Consider the following 20,760-nt stretch of genomic DNA (forward strand, 5'->3'; position numbering starts at 1 on the left):
CTCCCCCTCGTCACCTCCTCTTCTCCTCTGCCGATTCCCCTCCCTCCTCCCTCTCTCTCTATTCAGAATGGCATGAAATGCTTTGCCAAACATTTACAGTGAAGCAGATCTCCCATATAGCTGCAGGTCCAAAGATCAAATCCTGCCCTTCTTTCAGCCACACAGTTTCGGTGGTTTATCTTAGAATCCCAATTCTCGCCAGCAATGCCGGTCATTTGAATCCCAGGTGAACTTGCCTTGTGTGTAATTTTTACATATTTTTGGAGATCAGTGTGTAAACGGAAATACATCATGGCATTCTACATCCGGCTAATTTTAGGGAGATCAGAAAATCCCGCATGATGTCCAGATGATGCTGTGGAATTACACAAAGAGCAAATAAAACCGGTCCAGTTTGAATAGCACTATCAGGGTTCCTACCAATCAATAATAATACAAAATCAACAGTATCACAATATTTTTTTCTCTTTTCTGTATCAAGCCTCTAGCTTTATATATATCATTTATTAGGGATGGGTATCGGTGCGCACTTCTAGATGATATTTAATTTGTTGGACTAAATCAAAATATGCCTTTTTAAATGAAGATAGAATTACAGTTCATGGTTAGCATGGCAATGCCAATCTGCACCTTATATCATTTTTGCTCTTTTTGCTCTTTATGTGATATATCAACATTTTACATTTTGGATGAAAACCTTTTAAGCCAGATTGTCACCAGATAAGCAACATATGGATAATATGGCGTCCTCCATCCCATTGTTGTATCGTGCACCTAAATGACGTTAGATATTAACTGTCAGCTTATGTCGCTTCAGCGTTCGAGGTGACGATATAAAACATAATAAAGCCGAGTGTTGTTCCTCTCATAAAATTGTCTGTTCAGAAGGCGCCTGTGTTCATGTCAGTAGATGATTTTTTGCCCAGCTATATCAGAAACTGGACTCTTAACTGACGGTTAACTGAAAAATAACATGAACAAGCCGAGAAGGAAGAACATTTTCAGCTCATGGAGGTTCTCTGACTTGACTGTGGAAAGAGGGAACCGTGTGTAGACATTCTTTTATGTTCAACCAAATCCAACATGACTCTAAAAAGAGTGATTTTCTCTCTCTCTCTCTCTCTCTCTCTCTCTCTCTCTCTCTCTCTCTCTCTCTCTCTCTCTCTCTCTCTCTCTCTCTCTCTCAGAGTGTTGCTGAGGGTGAGGATGCTGTATTATCTGAGACAGGAAGTCATAGGCGACCAGGCCGAGCGCATTCTGGAAGGAGCAGACTCCAGGTTAGTAGATCCTTTGCCTTCTTCCCGTGATTCAGTGCTTCTTTAACATCATGCCATATTCCTGCAGAGGACAGACTCCACATTTGTCCTTTCCTACCCAGAAAAATACAGTATGCACCCTACATTATCAGGGAAAATATTACAAAAGCAGTTTATTACATTTTTGACTCATTTAGATGGATGTTTTTGTGCATTTTGTCTCTTTATTACATTATTATTCAGTGTCGTGGATTTGAAGGGTAGCTGCTCACCTTGACTGTTCTTCCATCTCGCTCTCACAACTCCTTCACTCCTCCCTCTATCATTTTTTTTCTCCAACTCTCGTCTTTCTCGCCATCTGTCCTTCTCTTTCTCTGCAGTGCACTTTAGTCTCATCCTGTCCCATCCCCCTCTCATCACCCTCTCACCCAGATGTGAATGCATTTATAATGTGGAGCACGTGCACTTCATGTTGATCTCTCTCCTCCCTGCCTCTCCCCCTCTCTCTCTCTCTATCCACTCAGTGGCTACTGTGGCAGACCCCTGTGCGTGCGCGTGTGTGTGTGTGTGTGTGTGTGTGTGTGTGTGTCGGCGCGTGCCAGACGTGAGCATACGGGGTGCCAGTGCGCCAACATATGCCAGGGGGATTTAGCATGCCAGCCTTGGCGTGTGTGTGTGTTGCCAAGGCCAGGCATGCTGCTGTTTGCAGAGATAAGGGGCTGATTCCCTGGTTTCTTCTCTCCTCCTGTCACCCTCCATCTTTCTTCTCGCGTCCATTGTGCATTGTGCCCTCTCATTCTCTTCATAGCTCAGTGCAAACACAATTTTCTACTGAATTCTGTGTCATAATGGAGAAGTTTTTTTCCCCCCCAAAAAAATACAGTCTATGTCGTGAAGAAACCACTTAGGTTGAGTTTAGCCTCGTTTGCTCTGATTGGCTACATGTAGTGTGGAGAATTCTGCTCTTAATCTGGTTAGTGGAGTAACCTGCTTCTGATTTGTTGCATTTAAATAAAAAAAAATGGGCTAGAGTAAGTGAGGTAAGCACATACTGAGTATAAAAATGCCTGGCTTTAGTCCAGTGTTAAAGGTGTTGCATGTGCCATTTTTAAACATCAATAAATTGTTAATTTCCTGTTAAATTAATTGTGATACCTTTGTTGAATTTCTGTTAACTAGTGACACTATTGTTGAGATTATTGGTAGCCCCTGTCTCACCCCAGTGGTATTCTACTCAACATTAAGACCACATTTCCCATAAACCCTGCTGTTTCCTTACATGGAGACGATGTTGCCATCAGAAAAAACCAAAAGCTTTGTTTGCTCTGGAAGAACAGCACCCCCCTATTTTTACCATAAAGCATTTCCCACAATATCTAAGCCAGTATAAAATGCACTGTAGAGGTTGACAGACTTCTCAGATGTTTTTATTTGTTTTCAGTAATCATACTGTGTTAAATTAATGTGATTTATTGATGTTAAAATGCTATACATAGCACCTTGGAGTGCTTCCTGTAGGGAGGGGTGGTTTCACCATTGCAGCCGGGAAGATAAATCTCAGGATTTCAAAAGTGCATATATTTACCTTTAACTGAATTTGTCCAATAGCCGCATTATGAATTGGCACGTGTAAATGGCATATCCTGTTCATAATAACCTGGATTAGTTCTCATCCTGGCAATAAAAATCCTGGATATGGTCTTGGAGATATTCTGATATTATCCAGAACACTGAGGCATTTTAACACACACTTGTGTTGGTTTTACAGACAAAATATGTTCATTGGTTTGAACATGGCTATAGAGATATTGGAGTGCAGTCTATTAAAGACTTATATACATATACAGCATACAGATGCTAAAGAACCATACCACTTGATTGTAGATGCTTAGTATAATATCTACAAAATGTATATACTTCATGTTTCTGCTAAACTTTTGCAAAGCAAGCAGTTTTATTTTAGAACTGCAGTATTATTTTTCCTCTTTTATCCAACCTTTGGTTTCCGTTCATTCCATCGTGATGTGAAAATTAACTTTCTTCACACCAGTTTTCCATCACCATCCATTCTTTTCACTAGAAAATAGAAAAAAGTTTGCTTTATACAGCCAATTATCAGCATTGCAGTTTATCAAAGTGACAAATTTGTTAGCCACAGAACCAGAACATTGTAAGGTTGGTGTTGCAACCAAAAATTAAAATTGCAACCAGAATTTAAATTTGAGAGATTTGGATTATATGTTGAAATCTTTGATCTATGATGAAATCTTTAGAAAGATTTTTGGAAAAAAAAAAAAAAAAAGATTTAAATGTGGTTAGGTGCAGTGTAAAATGTAGGTATATTGTAATAAACGTTCAAGATCTCTAGGTGGTCCTTAAACTGGCATATGAGCTAGTGCCCCTTTGTGCATGTAAACATAACCTTTCAGAGAATGAGGCCTGTGCAGCAAAGCCAGCCAGTAGAGAAGACCGCTGTTTTTTTAATTAAGCCCTAAACCTCTGAGATGTATATTTTCTGCAGGATTCTGCCAGAAATATTTCCTGACTTCACCAGGAAAAAGAACACTTCGACAAAATGTCATTCGTACACATGATATTGAACTTCACCATGCATGTACATAGTTCGAAAAGGTTCATCATGCCTACTTTTCACATGTGAGTTACTGTTACTTTTTTCAGGCAAAAATCAAGGTTGAAGATGTTTATTTTACCTTTACATTCGAAACATGTAAAGGTAAAATAAACATCGTCAACCTTGATTTTTGCCTGAAAAAAGTAACAATAACTCACATGTACGTACATGCCTAAGAAATGAAGATTGAAAAGCGTCCCTTCCTGATTGGCAGCTTTTACACTATTGAGGGCTTCTGTGTGATTACGGTGCAAATACCACATATTCTGATTTCTGCTTGGCCTTTTGCTGTTTCGTTGGTGGAATTGCAAAAATGATAAACTTACCAAAGCAAGTTGAATGCACAGAAACATCCAACTTGAAATATTTAAAGAAGATGTCAGATGCTGTTTTAAGTGAATAATAAGTGACTTGATTTTGATCTTATTGCAGTGAGCTTGATATCTGGATTCCTCAGCCTTTCCATGCTGACGCGCCAGCTGACTGGTGGGACAGTGAAGCTGACAAATCGCTGCTCATTGGAGTCTTCAAACATGGTAAGACACACACACACACACACACATACACTCTCACTCTTAGGGGTTGATATCTTGAAACACACCTAACAATAGCACACATCAATGTCTTGAAACACATGTAAATAAATGCAGACACACACAGGCTTCAGTGGCTACCAGCTTCATAAGACATACATTTTCCACACACACAATCTTCCAGCAGGGTAACAGATAAACACACACTGATGCCTCTAAGCCCATTAAGCCCCACCCCACCATTTCTGCTGCCACCAGTTGATTGGTGTTGCCATGGCGATGGCAGTACGCAGCTGGCATGCTCAGCGTGCTATCAGGAGGATGATTGATAAGTGGTGTCCGACCACTGGCCAGGCGTGTGTGTGTGGGGCGAGTTACAGGTGTTAACACAAAGTCTGTCCATGTCGGGGGTGCAAATTGAATTAAAATGACCAAAATTATTATTCGTCGTTGAATTCCCATCACTTTAAACAATAATAATAAAAGATTTTAACTGACAACCAGCATGCTGCTCTGCACTGGTTTATTGACCGCTAACCTACTAACCTAGCTGTGTCTAGTCATTAGGATGATTTGGGAGTCAGGTTAATCTCCCAGTGACCCACCTTCGGGTGCTGACTGGGTGCCTGAAAGTGACTCCCAGTGACAGGCTGACGGGGCCGAGCATCATTGTGTGTGTGCTCTATGGATGGGGACCCTCATTCATATTAATTTGGGGTAATTGTCATAATTTCTCCATCATTGCCATCCTCTCTGATTCAATTAGGATGGGATGGGAGAGAGAGCGCGCGTATGCACACACACACACACACACACACACACACACACACAGTGAGAGAGGGAATAGAAAAGGGCTCACCCATAGTTAATCATAATCCTCATTCACTAGGGAGGCCCTTAGTGGGGGGAAAACTGACACACGCTCTGTCACACGTACACACACACACAGCTTCATATGCAGCCACACAACAATGCGTCACACACACAGAAGAGTGATGGCCTATAAAGGCCCTGATGATTAGCGTTTGGCTGCGGGCGCATAGCTCTTTGTGTGTGTGTGAGACAGAGAGACGGTTAGGAACAATGCGTCACCACATCTATCCTAATTGAAATGTGATGGGGGGATAGAGAGTGAGGGATGGAGTGAAGAGGAATGGGAGAGAGACTATAGAGGTCTGGCCCTCCCTCTCTTTTTCTCCTCTCAAATACCCCCATCACCTTCTCCTTTTCCCATCTTCATCTCTTTTTCTTCTTTTCTTTTTTCTTTGTCAATCCTCTTCTCCACTGTCCTTTCTGTTCCTCTTTTTTCCTTCCTCTCCACTCTCCTCCTCTTCTCTCTCCTTCCCAACGTGTCTCAGTAGGATCTGCACACTCTAATCTGTTCTGCTTGGTTGCACTCAACGGACAAACACACACACATACACACACTAGCTCACTTTCACATACAGACGCCATGACACCACACTTTCTCTCTCATTCCCTCTCTCTCTCATTCTCTCTCAGCCTGACACAAATGAGCACCTGCAGGCGCACTTGGATATGCACGCACACACACGCACGAAAAATCAAGGAGCGTGTATACACACACACACACATGCAGACACACACACAGGCTGTCTGTCTTGTCAGCAGCTGGCTCCTGGGGTCTGCCCTTCTGCTGCTGTTTTTGTCTATTCCTTCATTTAATATGGATGCTGTGTGTGTGTGTGTGTGTGTGTGTGTGTGTGTGTGTGTGTGTGTGTGTGTGTGTGTGTGTGTGTGTGTGTGTGTGTGTGTGTGTGTGTGTGTGTGTGTGTGTGTGTGTGTGTGTGTGCGCGCGCACGAGAGAAATAGAGGGAGGGTTGGAGCATGGCATGGTCTCTGTCTAGGAGTGAGCTAGAAAGCACAGCTGTTTTTTTTTTCTCCTTTCTAGGAGTGTGCCTTCAGCTGTGTGTGTTGAGTCTGCAGTGGGTTATTACCCTACGCAGGCTAAAAACTGATCTTAAAAACATACTTCACACACTCTTTTCTCCTCCTCCATCCCCCCGCCGCCCCTTTTCAGGCTATGAGAAGTACAACTCCATGCGAGCCGACCCCTCCCTGTGTTTCTTGGAGCGGGTGGGCATGCCGGACGCCAAGGCCATCGCTGCCGAGCAGAGGGGCTCCGACATGATAGCAGATGGCGTCGAGGGGTAAGAGACCAGGCACTGCCAACCAAAATCAGTTCTCCTGCTTTCCTGTTTTCTGTCCTTTTAGTTTGTCTCTATCTCTCTTCTTCTCCCCAATTTTCTCCTCCTAAGCACTTTCTTACACTATATTCCCTGGTAATTCCCTTCACCTGAAGTGGTGCTTACCACAGGATGCCTGCAGGCCCTTCAAAAGTCTGGAATTAGCTAAATATTAGGCAAAAAAAAAAGTCAGGCAAATGCCTTGTTGAATGATCCACTTTGATCAAAAACTGAGAATCGTGCCAGTAGTCTTGGTTCTGTTTTCTTCAGTTGACCACAGGAAGTTTGAATGACATTCATGTCCACTTCTGGCTTAATCCAGTATGGTAAATTTCAGGATTTCATGTTGCTAAACATTTAATTTGGTGTCCTTGTTCTTTTGCTGCTCTTTCATCATTTTAAATCAGAAAGGGATGTTTCTGCTGGCTTTGTTTGATATTGGTTGCTTACTCGGTGTTGAATTTGTTAGAATATATTTATACAACAGTCACAGCTATACTTTAATGAGGGCGGCATTAAATTCAGTCTATTGCAGTGCATCACCATGTACCTGAAATCAACTGCAAGGGTTCTATGAGCCTAAAAAATCCTTTGAAGTTTGTGGGTTTGAGAAAAATCTCCATCACTGGTTATCGTGTTTGTCTTCTCTCAGTTGCCCCCTCTTCAGATTTTAATTCAGAAATATACCAGTCTGTTCTTGCTAGAGAGTGAAAGGCTAATTTCTTTGCCTCTTTTCACCCTTTGACCATTCCCATAACTGTTTTCCCACTGATCCCTCCACAGTGAGGATGAGGATCCTGAGTACAAACCACTGAGGATGCCTTTTAAAGATGACCTGGATGACTTCACCAACTCTCCTCTAGACGAAAAGGATGACAACATGGAGGGAGATGCTGAAGGTAGGAGACTCAGAGGAAATGTAAAAGTGGATTTACCTCGGGTTATTTTACAGCAATTAGTCATTTGGGACTCTGATGTTCAGTGTTAGTTATGAATTGTGGAACAAGTTATGACATGTGTGAGTAACTGGCCTAACCTTGTTGACATCAGATTCCTTACCGCACCTCTACCCCCTGACTCCCTGTCATCTTGTTCCCTCTTCTTCCTTGTAGCAAAATCAAGTGAAAATGGTCGAGGTGGAGTCACTGGGGGCGGGTCCTCTGGCACCAACGAGCGTCTCTATTGGCCCGTGGCCTCTGCTCTGACCGCCCGCCTGCGTCGTCTCATCACGGCCTATCAGCGCTCTAACCGGAGAGAGCAGCTCCGCCAAGAGGCCCTAAGCCGGCCTGACGGTCGCCGCCGCCGCCGCAGAGAGTTCCATCCTTCCATCGCCATGGTTACTGAAGCAGGAGGAGGGGCGACTTACATCCAAGAGGGAGGACCAGGCGTGTTCATGGCAGAAGGAAGCCCGTATTTGGCCAAGGGAAGTCCTTATTTGGCTAAAGGCGGACAGTACATGCCAGAGGCTGCAGCAGTAGCATCTCATGCTGCCCTGATGGCTGATGGAGCCATGTACTACAAGGAGAGAAGGCAAAGGTATCAGTCTGCTGTCCCACAATAATGATCTGTGTTAAATATGTCTATATTCCTTATTAAAAATCCTTTTATTAAAATTCCTTTTGTCCCTTGTATTATAATAAAATTTGTTACATCATATATATATATATATAGTGTTAATTTTAGAAAGTTGGTGGTCATGATAAGGCAAACTGATGAGTTCTCCAATGTGATGCTTTCTGGAAGCTTGTGATTGATGGCAGTTTATAACATCTCAGATTAACATGGTGAGCTGAGCTCAGCTTAACATGGCTTTTTGGATAACTTGGTCAGCAAAAAAGCTTCACCGGCAGTGATTCCATACCAGTGTATTTTATTCTATTATTGAAGTGGTTAAATTATTCTTATCTTATGCCTCTTGTCTCCATCAGATGGACTCGACGTGAAGAAGCCGATTTCTACCGTGTGGTGTCCACCTTCGGCATTGTCTACGACACCCAGCATCAGAGATTTGATTGGACACAGTTCAGGGCTTTTGCCCGATTGGACAAGAAAACAGACGAGAGCCTGGAGAAGTATTACTACTCGTTCATCGCTATGTGCAAGCGGGTCTGCCGCATGCAAGTTAAGACTGATACAGGTGAGAGGAATACACATCTCCAAAACAGCAATCTTAACGATTATTGTGTGAATGAGTCTTACATTTGTAATTCAGAGCTGATACATGGCAAAAATGCATAGTTCATAGCTCAGTTCATATTTGTTTCTTTTGGCAAGTTGTATTTCTAATTGTACAAATAATAGTTAACTCAATAAAAGACCCAAACAGTCATTTCTGATCACTAAATGGGCCATTCCTGTCCTGAGTTCTAATTGGCTGACCCATGTTCAAAGCCTAGTACCCAAAATGCCCAAATAACACCTGGGACTATATAAAAGTTAATGTAACTGACTAACACACGGACCTCAAATCACCTTCTGTTTTACAGTCCTGTTAACACTGTCATATGAAAGCAGGGTTCCTCTTAGGGCCATCATTTGCAATGATTTTAGAACAGCCTACACAATTCCAAGCAGCTTATTGCTTAAGGAATATAACAAAAGCATGCACATCCTAAAAACATAAATCTAGGTGCTAGACAATAGATACTAGTCCATGCAATGTAAAAATATTAGTCTGCATACTAGATTTGGCTCCCCTAGTGTTTTACAAAAGACATAACATTTGCTGTGTTTGTGAATACTGGTGCAAATTATGCTAACCTGTAGTTGAAAAAAACCCTTCCCCCTCAGAACTCCCAGACCCTACTCTGATCATCGACCCCATCACAGAGGAGCGTGCCTCCCGCACCCTGTACCGCATCGAGCTTCTCCGCCGCATTCGAGAGCAGGTCCTTCCTCATCCACTGCTCTCTGAGCGCCTCCAACTCTGCCAGCCCTCCCCAGACCTCCCAGAGTGGTGGGAGTGTGGCCGTCACGACCGGGACCTCCTTCTGGGTGCCTCCAAACATGGAGTGAGCCGTACCGACTATCACATCTTAAATGATCCCAGCTTGGCCTTCCTCGAGTCCCATCATCGCTTCATTAACCAGCGAGGAGCCGGTACTGGAATGGGATCCCAGGGAGAGATCACCAAAGCCACTGTGGGAGCAGCGGAAAATGCTTCTGATCCCCTCCTCACCCCCGCAGAGCTGGTCAGTGCTGCAGCCGCTGCAAGTGCTGCCATTAAGGTGGCTAAAGAGGAGGCCGAGGAGGAGGGAGAAGTAAAGGAGGTGAAGACAGAGGAAGGAAGTGTAGAGGAGGAGGTTAAGACGGAGGCAGAGGGAGAAAATGCCAACGACATTCCATGTACCAAGACTGAAAATCCTGACAAAGAGGACGAGAAGGAGGGAGATGAGAAAGAAAAACCTGCCGCCTCGCCAAAGGAAGTGACAAAAGAAGAGGAGGTGGCACAGCCAAAAGGAGAAAAAGAAGAGGAGGAGCTGAAAGAGGAGCTGAATGGAGGAGAGAAGAGTTGCAAACTTGAAGACGACCAAGATAAAGACACAAGAGATGAGAAGGAGAGTTTGACTCTTGTTGACTCTCTCAGGGACCAGAAAGAGGCGACCACTGAGCTACCAGAACATTCTGCTGCTTCTCCCAAAGCACAAACAGCCAACAAGAAGGCAGAGGAGGAGGATGAAGAGGAGAAGGAGAGGGAGAGCCCTGAAACACCCAAATCTCCCAAGCCAGCCGGCCCAGAGAAGAGCCCAGAGGATGAGGAGGAGGAGAGGTTGGATGAAGATGACAAGTCAGAGAAATCATCTCAGGCTGAGGGTAGGTCGAGAGCCCAACAGGTCATACTGATCTTTGTCAGGACAAAGATTGTCATATTTTTAGCTTGCAGCTACTGATCTCTGTAAGGAAGTGTGTGTTTTAAGTCTGTGGCTTTGGTTTGATTTGGGAATGTTGTGAGAGAAGCATGGGTAACGTATAAACAGGCGATGGTGGCCAGCAGAAATGTATTTTGCATGTCTGTTTTATTTTTTTTTTTTCCCCAAATGTAAAAAAAATGAGACAACCTATATTAAGCACTTAAATGCTAAAGAGAATAAAGAATGAGATCTGCTGTTATTGCAGTTTCAAGATGTGTAATGGGCACAGGCATAGCAGAGAAACATTGATGGAAAGTTTTACCTCTGCATAGTCTAGAAAGAGCTGTTATTAGATCCCTGTAATGAGATTTAATATAGTTTTAGTGTTGCATAATGCCTTATCTTAATCATACTTTTGTTCCTTTTATTCCCCTACGTTATCCAGTTTGTTTGTCCCAGTTGTCATTCCCTGTGCTTGCTGATGCCACAATGGGTCACAGACCTATTTCTGGTGTTCCCCCTCATGACAAGTTTGCTAGTATAATGAATCTAGGTTCCAGGGTGAGAGATTAAAATGAGTTTGGCTCCCTTGACATCGTTTCAGAAACCCTTTTTAATAAAGCATTGAAATGTGACTTTCCCTCTCCCCGTGCAGCAAGCGCTGCGTCAGAGCAGAAGAACTTTGATGAGGAGAGTATCGCCTCTCTGAGCACATCGGCCCGAGACGAGACCAGAGATGGCTTTTGCCCCGACGACCTGCCAGAAAACTCTGCCCTGCAGGCGCTTCAGGAGCGCACCTACGCCTTCTCTTTCTGGCCTAAGGTGAGAGACACTCATACAGGCACAAAGTCACTTATTCACAGTGCCTACAGTACAAAAAATGTGTAAAGCCAATGTGCTGCTGAGCTCACTCCCTCTCTCTTCATGTCTCTCTCTCCATCGCTCTATCTCCAGGATCGAGTGATGATCAACAGGATGGATAACATATGCGAGGCCATCCTGAAGGGCAAGTGGCCCGTCAACAGGCGCCACCTCTTTGATTTCCCCAGCAACCTGTTGCCAGGGTATGGGTCCACAGCAACCCCTGTGGCTGCAGCCACAGCGACAGAGAGCCCGCTGCAGAGGCGGAGCTTGGCAGAGCTGACGATGGGCGGCACCCATACGCCCTACAGTACCAGTGAAGATATAACACTATCGCCACAGGTTCATGTGAGTGTTGATGCACACACACACACACACACACACACACCACAGGCTGAACTGTTCAATTTAATTTTGAGAGTAAAAGCTGATTATAATCATTTGGCCTGTTGTTGTTGTTGTTGTTGTTGTTTCAACTAATCATGATTGAAATGTAAACTTTGGAATGTATTCTGAAACTTACATACTGAAAAAGTAAATCAAGATATTTATTTAAAATATAGAACACCTGCCTTAAAGAGCCTTAGTTTTAATACTAAAACAGAATTTCCTGTAATTCGTGCCCAGATTCAGTGATAGCTGACGACTTATTAATTATATTTTAAGGTCTGTTTATTTAAGGTTTGGTTTTATTTATTTATTTATTTATTTATTTATTAATGTAATTCTTTATCAACCATTGTCTAAAAAACAACACAACTATAACATGGAAATGAAAGAAAATTGTGAAGAAATAATTCAGATAATGGGGCTTCTCTTGCACCTAGAACCAAACAAGCCCTTGGAAACATTCCTACATTATTAATGAGCCACTGGCTCCTGATTGACTGGTTGTATTGTGGCCTCACCCACCCTGGCATTTACAATGGGTGCTGTCCCACAGGGTTGCCAAAGCACGGATGGGTTGATCCAAATTTAAAATGCTGAATGATCGGATGTTTTTTGATGAGGCCCAGTTGTGACAAAAACCTGAGGCCAAATCTTATTGGCTTTTTTTTCTGCTGTCATTTCCCACAGAGAACCTTCCAAGGTTCACCTGCACCATCTTGTAACAATATTTGAATAACATCCTAGACTGCAACATCTTCGATACAACTAGTCAAAGCTTGTTTTATGTAACCCTCCCCCTAGAAATTAACAAGGAAAAAACTTTATATTCCAATGATTCTCCCATCAAACTCCAAAAGTAGCTTATAAGCATTGTGCTTTGAAACTCAGCATGAGCGTTGATGGTATTGGTGCTAATTGTCAGAGCTAACTGAACCTTTTTTCACCATAACGTGACAAGCTCCTGGGAAAGAGATATGAAACGAGGCTGCTGCTGGTATACAGACAGAGGTCTAACCTTTTCCCTTGGCACTGCAGGAGGACGCTCTGAGCCTGACTGCGCCTCGTCAGAGGAGGAGGAGGAGGAGGAAGGTGGAGATCGAAGCAGAGAGGGCAGCCAAGAGACGCAACCTGATGGAGATGGTGGCCCAGCTCAGAGAGAGCCACGCTGCCGCAGAGTCCCAGAGTCAGGCTATAGACCTCACTAAGGTAGCACAGACACACACAAGGCTCATTCATTTGATTGATTTTTTTTATCTGAGAGTATAAGCAAAGTTTTCTAAAGCCAGCAAGCAGTTTATACATTCAAATGATATTGCAATCAGTCATGTGCCTTGAAAACTTTAAATATACATGACTGGGTCATAAACAATGGTGTATAACAAGCTCAAAAATTGAGAATATGTAGGTATGCAAATTGTTATTATAAGTTAGTACGGGCATATCATATATTGCAGATGCTCATAGACTCACATTCAAACGTGCATGCAGGTTTTGTCAGTTCTATTTGATGATATTTTGATTTATTAACTGACTGAATTCATAATCAAATCCAATTGTTTGTTAAGGGCATTCACCATCACCACAAGGCGTCTTCCTCACTGGCTGGCTTCCCCAGCGCCTTGGCGACAAGCCCCTCCCTCAAGGCCCAGATGGAGCTGCTACAGCAGGCCCCGCCCCCCGGCCACAGAGCCAATGGCTCATTGGAGTCCGACCTGCCCATCATGAGGAGGCGGCGTGGCCGCAGGAAAAATGTGGAGGGCCTGGAGCTGCTGTTCATGGGGAGCAAGAGAGCAGGAGGGGTGAGGAGTGTGCATGTGTTTATTTTAATCGACACTAGAGATCACAATGTTGGAGACCATGGTAAACGTTACACCCAAACATTCCATTTGGCATTTGGTTTGTGTTTGCTGTGTTAATAGATACTGTTGGTCACTAAAAACATTAAGAGTAGAGTCTGTATTAAATGTCTCTCTGTCCCTCGTCCCTTTTTGACATGCAGGATGAGGCTGAAGGGACCAAGGTTCCAGGCGTGGAGGGGGTCCAGGATACTGCCCGTGCCCACAGACCCCTCACTGTTCCTGGGCAGAGCCCCAGCACCCGGCCACCTGCCTCCACAGGTCTGGAGGAAGGAGAAGCAGCAGCTACTAACAAAGAGCTGAGAGACTGGCTCAGGCAGCACCCAACTTACACCATGGACATGGCTGGATTCACACCAGTATGGCCCCTCACACTCTTTACTTTTTCTTCCCTCTTTCCTTTCTTTTGTTTTTTCCTTCATGTTCACCTTTATTCTTTTAATATAGTGCCAGTTTTTAAGCTCAGATGTACCACTATTCATCATTGTTGTTCTTTGCTCCTTTTTCCTCTTTTTGCTCACCCCACACTTTTCTTGGTCTTGTGTCACTGCTCCTAAGCAACTTGTTCACCATGTCTCTCTTTCTCTTTTTCATCTTTGTCTTACAGAAGAGCGAGGAGTTACTGCTGTCCCAGTTCTCTAAGCCCAAGCAGAAGCGGCATCGCTGTCGAAACCCTAACAAGATTGACATCAACACTCTGACTGGAGATGAGAGAGTCCCTGTGGTCAACAGACGCAACGGACGCAAGGTACTCAGTTCAAATCAGTACTCAATTTTGCTGTTTGGCCTAACTGGAAATATAAATTGGCAGATACAATGAATGGAGCAGTATATAGACAACAAATTTCACAATTACATTGTACAGTAAATTACATATAACTCTACTTTTAGACAATAAATCCTGCATTTCACTACATATATACATCTCCCTGTTCCTAGATGGGTGGGGCCATGGCTCCACCAATGAAGGAGCTCCCCAGATGGCTACTGGAGAACCCAGAGTTTGCAATTGCTCCTGATTGGACAGACATCGTCAAGCAATCAGTGAGTAGCTAGCTGTTATTTAATATGGAATACAGACCTTAACAACAACTTGTTTGTTTATTCAACCGATTCTGTGGAAGATTGTCCAGTGTCAGTGTGGAGTGGTTTAAGATTATAATAGTTCATAGCTGACCCTTCAAATTCCAGAAAATAAAAGCATGAAATGCACTGTGGGCCCTGCTGGTTGCAGTGGCAACAGAAGTTAAATTTTTCTTTAGTGTACTGAAGAAAAATCTTGTTATAGTAGAAGTAACCTGTGGCTTGTTCTAACTGGTCATTTTTATTCCTAGTTCATTCAGACTGAATGCTGCCCAGGAGGCGGACATAATAGCAGTGGAGTTGGGCTGTAGCTTGAAGTTTTTTCTAACCGTCACTCACTCCTCTCCTCACGGCAGGGTTTCCTCCCAGAGGCCATGTTTGACCGCCTGCTGACGGGCCCAGTGGTTAGGGAGGAGGGGGCTCGTCGTCGGGGACGACGGCCCAAATCTGAGATTGCCAAGGCAGCAGCTGCCGCACAGGTAGCAGCAGCTCAAGCTGCTCAGGCGTCACTGGCCTCTGCTGCTTCATCCACAGGTAGGTGGCTACTGCTGTTTTAATATCACTACTGCTACGTCACTACAAAACATAAATACAGCCAAATATGTCTGTCACTCTTGCTGTTGCCACAGCAAATTCCCTTTTTCCAAAGGGACAACCATAGGAGAGCTGCCATGTTGTATGAAGCTTATCACCACGTCTCTGATGTGAATTTCAGCTCAGCCAGTTTTAGGTTTCTGATCCAGATAGTGAAGTTACAGCTGTATTCAATTCAAAAGATGGTCAAATCAAATGAAAGAATGTGTCTAGTTGTGGCAGCCTTTTCTCCATTTTCAACGAGTGTGTGTGTGTCTGTGCTTGTAGGAGGCATCAACCCTCTGCTGTTGAACAGTCTGTTTGGTGGGATGGACCTGTCGTCCCTCCAGAGCCTCCAGTCGCTCCAGTTGGCTGCCGGTCTGATGGCCTTCCCTCCTCCCACCGACCCAAAGCAGGCTGCTGCCAGTGCCGCTGCCGCCTCCATGCTGCCCCTCATGCTGCCCGGCATGGGAGGCCTGCCCAACATGGCCGCCGCTATACCCAACATGTTTGGCCTAGGCGGTCTGTTCGGAGGTAACCTGGCAGCCGCAGCCACTGCCGCGGCAACTAATGCTGCAGTCACTGGAGCATCAGGAAGCGCCAACGGAACGGTGGAGGAAGAGGGCGGAGAGGGTGAAGAGACGACGGCAAAGAGGAAGAGAGAGGGAGATGACAAGGAGGTAGAGCATGGCAAAGAGGTGGGAGAGGAGGGAGAGCCAGAGGGAAAGGAGGAAGCAGGGAAAAAGGCAAAAAAGAGGAAGACGGAGAAAGAGGGCGAGGGAGAGGCAGACAAAATGGAGAAATCCAGCGATGACGTCACTGCGGCTTCTCAGATCCCCGCCGCTGATTCAGCATCTGACCCATCCGTCAACGGCGACGCCGCCGCCCTCTTGGCAGCAGCGGGCATGTCTGCCAATTCCCTGGCGTTCAACCCCTTCCTCCTCTCCACAATGGCCCCCGGCCTCTTCTACCCCTCCATGTTCCTACCTCCAGGCTTGGCAGGGCTCAGCCTGCCCGGCTTCTCCGCCGCCTCCGCCTCCACGCTGGCTGAGCTTCAGAGCGCCATGGCTGGAGCCCTGGGGGGCAACACCGTGACCGTGAACCCCCCGAGAGACGAGAAGAAGGCACAGGCGGAGGAGGAGGGCGAAGAGGAGGGGGAGGAGGAGGACAAGGCAAAAGCTGCAGGAGAGGAGGCGCAGGGCGAAGGCGAGAGTGACTTGGCTGAGGAGAGTAGAGTGGAGGAGGAGGCAGGAGGCAGCGAGGATTCAGCTGTGGAGGATGGAGGGAGGGCGGGGGAGGAGGAGGGAGAGGAGGAGGAGCAGCAGCAGGCGTCTCCAGAGAAGGACAAGAGTGACTGAAATAAAACACAAAACTGACTGGCCTTGGACATTTCCTCACCTCTTTCTCTCTGCCTCATTCAGTCTGTACCTCTCTCATCACGTTTACACCCCCACCACAAAAATCCAAACTCTACTATTAAAAATCCTGTTTTGTTGTTTTTTTTTTTTTTAATTTTATTATTTTCTTTCTTTTTCTATTTGTTGTTGTTGATAATTTCTCTCTCTTGGTCATGTGTTTTTTGGCCAGGTATATTCACCATGTGTCAGAGATGAGGCAGCGTGTGTGTGGTGTAAGTTAACTCTCTCTCTGACCGCTAGTCTAGTCAGGGAAATCTGCAGCCGGCCTCTCAGAGCCTGGCTCATGTTGAGACTTTTTCTTTCTAAATAGTTGGCCTGTGTGCACTGTGAAAGGTGCATCCACACTGTTTTGTTTTGTTTTCCTCAATCTCTCAAATAGGACTTCATAAGGTTCCAATAGTACTATAATTATTATTGCTGCTTTCAGTTCTCAAATCTTTTTTTTCATTATTTTATTTTTGCTTTCTGTCTGGACCGTTGTTGGCAGCATCTCATCGAAAAGAGAAAGAAAAGCTCCCCGTAGCGCTTTTCCTTTGTTTTTGTTTTTGTGTGTGTATGTCAGTGTGGGTGTGTGTGTACATACATACATGCATACATATATATATACACACACACACAAAAACACAGAAACATTCGTTCTCCAAACGGCATTACGGCTGTCCGGCTGGCTGTCTGTCTGTCTGACCAAGCTGCTGCATAAGGAATCATGGGAAATGGAGTTGAAGTAGCTGCTCTGTCTCAGAGCAGTTTTCTGTAGTTCTCACATATCAGACCAGGTAGAAAAATAAGACCCGGACTGGCCTAAAACTCAGTCTCACACTGACTACCATCACACACACACACACACACATACACATAAATGAGACATGCATATCTCAACACACATTCACATGATCATGAGTTGCATACACACACATTCAGACTGTCCCTCACTACACACACTAACCCCCTCTCTGTCTAGTGACTGTTGATGGTGTATGGGAGGACCCATCCCTATCACCGTTTCTCGTGTGTGTGTGAGTGCGTGCGTGTGTGTGTGTGTGTGCGCATGTGCACACTGAACCAATACTGTTTTTTTCCAGTCCCACACTGTTTGACTACCAGTCTTGAATCTTTCTACTGCCGTCTCCAAATCCTCTCTCCTCCCTCTTTCTTGGAGGAGGCTGCTTTTGCAAGGCAGGGCGTGGCAGGCAGGCTGGGTCTGCCATCAATCGGGCCCTCTGATTGGTCCACTTTACCCTGGCAAAACCAGCCAACCCCGGGTTGAGGTTTCTGTGAATGGATTTGGGGCGGTCATCCACACAGGGATGTGATGTTTCAGGTTTTTTTTTTCTCTTTGGTTTAGTTTTTAGAGGAAGCATACAACTCCCATTTTTCCTGATCCATCTCCCTTGTTTTTTTTTTTTTGTTGTTGTTTTTTACGTGTGTGTTTTCCTTCTCACATACCCGTAGTTTCAGACCAAGTGCTGCTCCCTAGAGACCTTCTCTCCAAGACTGTTGCTCTAGTCACACACACTGACACCAGGCCTGGCCAACGCAGGACTGAGACACATTTTCAACAGAGTTGGAAATTCACAAGTTAATAAATCTAGTCTGAAGTTCAACTCTGGTGGCTGAAAATTTAAATACTTGAAAAGCACGCACGGCGCTTGATTTGTCCCCCCGTGCCCATTCCTGAGGGGAGTTCAAGTGTCTCATAGATAAATCAAGCACGCCTTAAGTGGTTCAAATATTTAAAGCTACATTCAAATGCATATTGTGGCCAGGTCTTAAAGTTTATTTTCACAGCCAGCCCAGCAGATGCAGAGAAAGAAATATGGGATGACTGAGGGAGGAGGGAGTGTTTGGGTGGGAGGGAAGCATCAAAGGCGCTCCCTTCATTTATTAGATATTCAGTTTCCACTCCAGACCATCCAGTTCCGTTTGAAAATGCTGCAGAGCGTTTTGGCGCTCTGGAACACACCCTTCCCCCTCCACAGTGATCCTCATTCTCCTCTAATGCTGAGACAGCAATAACCAAGGCAGCTTTTGAATGTTCCATCACTCTCAATACAACACACACACACACACACGCACACACACACTATATGAATAACCACAAGTGTCGTATGAATAGAAAAGCGAAACTAAAACTGTAAATGATGACGATTAAGTACTGCAATCAATTTTGTCTCACTCTGTTCCTGTTGATGCACTGGTGTTAAAGAGTTAAAATAATCAGGTACCTTTATTACTTAGCTACTTTCTTGAAAAAAATGGACTTTTTGTTACTTTTAGCCAGCAAGCTGAAGAGCATTACCTCAAAATTGTTATCTAGCCTTGAAGTTTACAGACATACCATGTAAATGTTTTTTGTTTTCTTTTTTTTTTTTTTTTTTTTTTTTTTTTTGTGTGTCTTGTTTTATTTTGTTTTTTGGAGACATCATGTATGATGAATTGTAGCTATGATGCTTTTAATAAAAGTGAATCATGATATTCGCCTAGGAAACCAAACCTCAGCCTGTGTGTCATTATTTAATAAAAGAGAGGGGTTTGTGTGTGTGTGTGTGTGTGTGTGTGTGTGTGTGTTCTCCAGGTATTTGTGTGCAGAATCTGTTCTGGTAGTGCTTTAGTTTTCTGACAGCAGACCAACACATTCTGGACAAGTTCATTAAAACCAACACAGATCAATGACAGGATTCTCCAGTTTGTGTTTGTACAGAATGATTTGCTGTATTTTGTTGACACTCTTCCCACTCTTCTGGAATTTGATATATGGCAGACAGGGAACGTCGGGACATTTTTCAAACTCTGGAAGACAGTAATTGCTCAGTACATCTATGGGCTTTCCTTGACTTGTTTGCCTGAAGTGATTGTACCTCTTAGTAGTGAGGGTAATGCGATCAGCGGCAGTGAAGGAGCTCAGGCCCGATGTTTTAGTCAGTAGGTCAGTGAGGACTGCCTCCCTCACCATCCATCTGAAATCCAAACAGACCTTGAGAAAATGTTTTGAGAGGCAGACTAAAGGTCTCAAGGGATATTTTGGTTACATCACTCAAGATGACTCAGTGCCTTTCCACTAACTTTTTTTTTTTTTTTTTTTTTTTTTTTTTTTACTTTAGGTCTACACTAATAAATGCCTTGTGATTACAAGAAAAATGTAAAATTTAAAATGTTCCTATTAAAGTGCCACTTTATTTTTAAGACCTCAGTGTCTAGCAGCAGGTCCCGGTGCCCCTCTCTTCAGGAAATGAAATGTCCATATTTTGTCTTATTTTCCTTTTTGAATTGTAAAGTAGATCTATAGGAGACTACGTGGTAACCTTACACCAGGAAGAAATGACCTGATTGCATTTTCACAACATCCGTCCATTCCTACATCCTCAGCATCAAGCAGCGGCTGGCTACCTGTATTTAAACAAAATACAAGGACGCACAAATTCCATCTAAACATGTATGCTGGGCAAAAAAAAAAAAAAAAAAAAAAACAATAAGCTACCTACCACCTCACTAAAAGCCTCACATAGTGGGTCGTAGGACTGAATTTGATCAAATGGGGTCTGTAACCTAAGAATATTCCTGTTGATATATTTCTATTTTCATAGCAATACACTCACTGATGTAGGCTTTGCTGATCTGAAGACTGAAGAATATTTGTTTGTTACAATCCAACAATAAATTGTCCATAAATGATAGAATTAGAACTTAGAAACAAAATAATTAAAAATACAGTGTGTATTAATAATTTAAATAAAATTGTATAATTACCTCTGAAGCACTATCCCAATCATATTCCTGAAAATTAATATTAACCCTAAAATGAGATATTCTGTAGACCATGAACAGTGATGATGTTATGATGGAGAAAGGGCAAGCAAGCCAGAGTGTCGGCCACTTTGAGGAAACAGGACACATGAAAATGTCTCAAATGTTCATGAAAAACAAATTCCAGCGTCGGGCTCGCTGTGGCTGCTGTTGAGATGGAGCCGTATCTTGTGTGGAGCAGAATCTGTCAGCTTTCCAGAGGACACTGAGACGCTAACTAACCTTCAGGTCAGAGGGAGGTGGAAAGAAAGGGCCTGGCTCAGTGTGTGTGTGTGTGTGTGTGTGTGTCTGTGCGA

At 44.1% G+C, this 20,760-nt stretch overlaps 1 protein-coding gene across 1 annotated transcript in view; it reads left to right on the forward strand.

The window, feature by feature from the left end:
• The window catches only part of chd7 (chromodomain helicase DNA binding protein 7), a 93,242-nt gene that overhangs the window by 58,573 nt on the left and 13,909 nt on the right, over positions 1-20,760 (forward strand). The window contains exons 26-41 of the mRNA XM_030073930.1: positions 1,188-1,277; positions 4,321-4,424; positions 6,463-6,592; positions 7,412-7,527; positions 7,741-8,164; positions 8,557-8,765; positions 9,419-10,441; positions 11,135-11,301; positions 11,434-11,688; positions 12,766-12,936; positions 13,296-13,529; positions 13,730-13,945; positions 14,194-14,334; positions 14,526-14,630; positions 15,026-15,203; positions 15,531-16,531. Of these exons, the coding sequence (XP_029929790.1) occupies positions 1,188-1,277; positions 4,321-4,424; positions 6,463-6,592; positions 7,412-7,527; positions 7,741-8,164; positions 8,557-8,765; positions 9,419-10,441; positions 11,135-11,301; positions 11,434-11,688; positions 12,766-12,936; positions 13,296-13,529; positions 13,730-13,945; positions 14,194-14,334; positions 14,526-14,630; positions 15,026-15,203; positions 15,531-16,531 (4,564 nt within the window). The remainder of the gene's footprint in view (positions 1-1,187; positions 1,278-4,320; positions 4,425-6,462; positions 6,593-7,411; positions 7,528-7,740; positions 8,165-8,556; positions 8,766-9,418; positions 10,442-11,134; positions 11,302-11,433; positions 11,689-12,765; positions 12,937-13,295; positions 13,530-13,729; positions 13,946-14,193; positions 14,335-14,525; positions 14,631-15,025; positions 15,204-15,530; positions 16,532-20,760) is intronic.

This window comes from Myripristis murdjan, chromosome 17 (genome assembly GCF_902150065.1).
Source record: "Myripristis murdjan chromosome 17, fMyrMur1.1, whole genome shotgun sequence".
NCBI classification, from domain to species: Eukaryota; Metazoa; Chordata; class Actinopteri; order Holocentriformes; family Holocentridae; genus Myripristis; species Myripristis murdjan.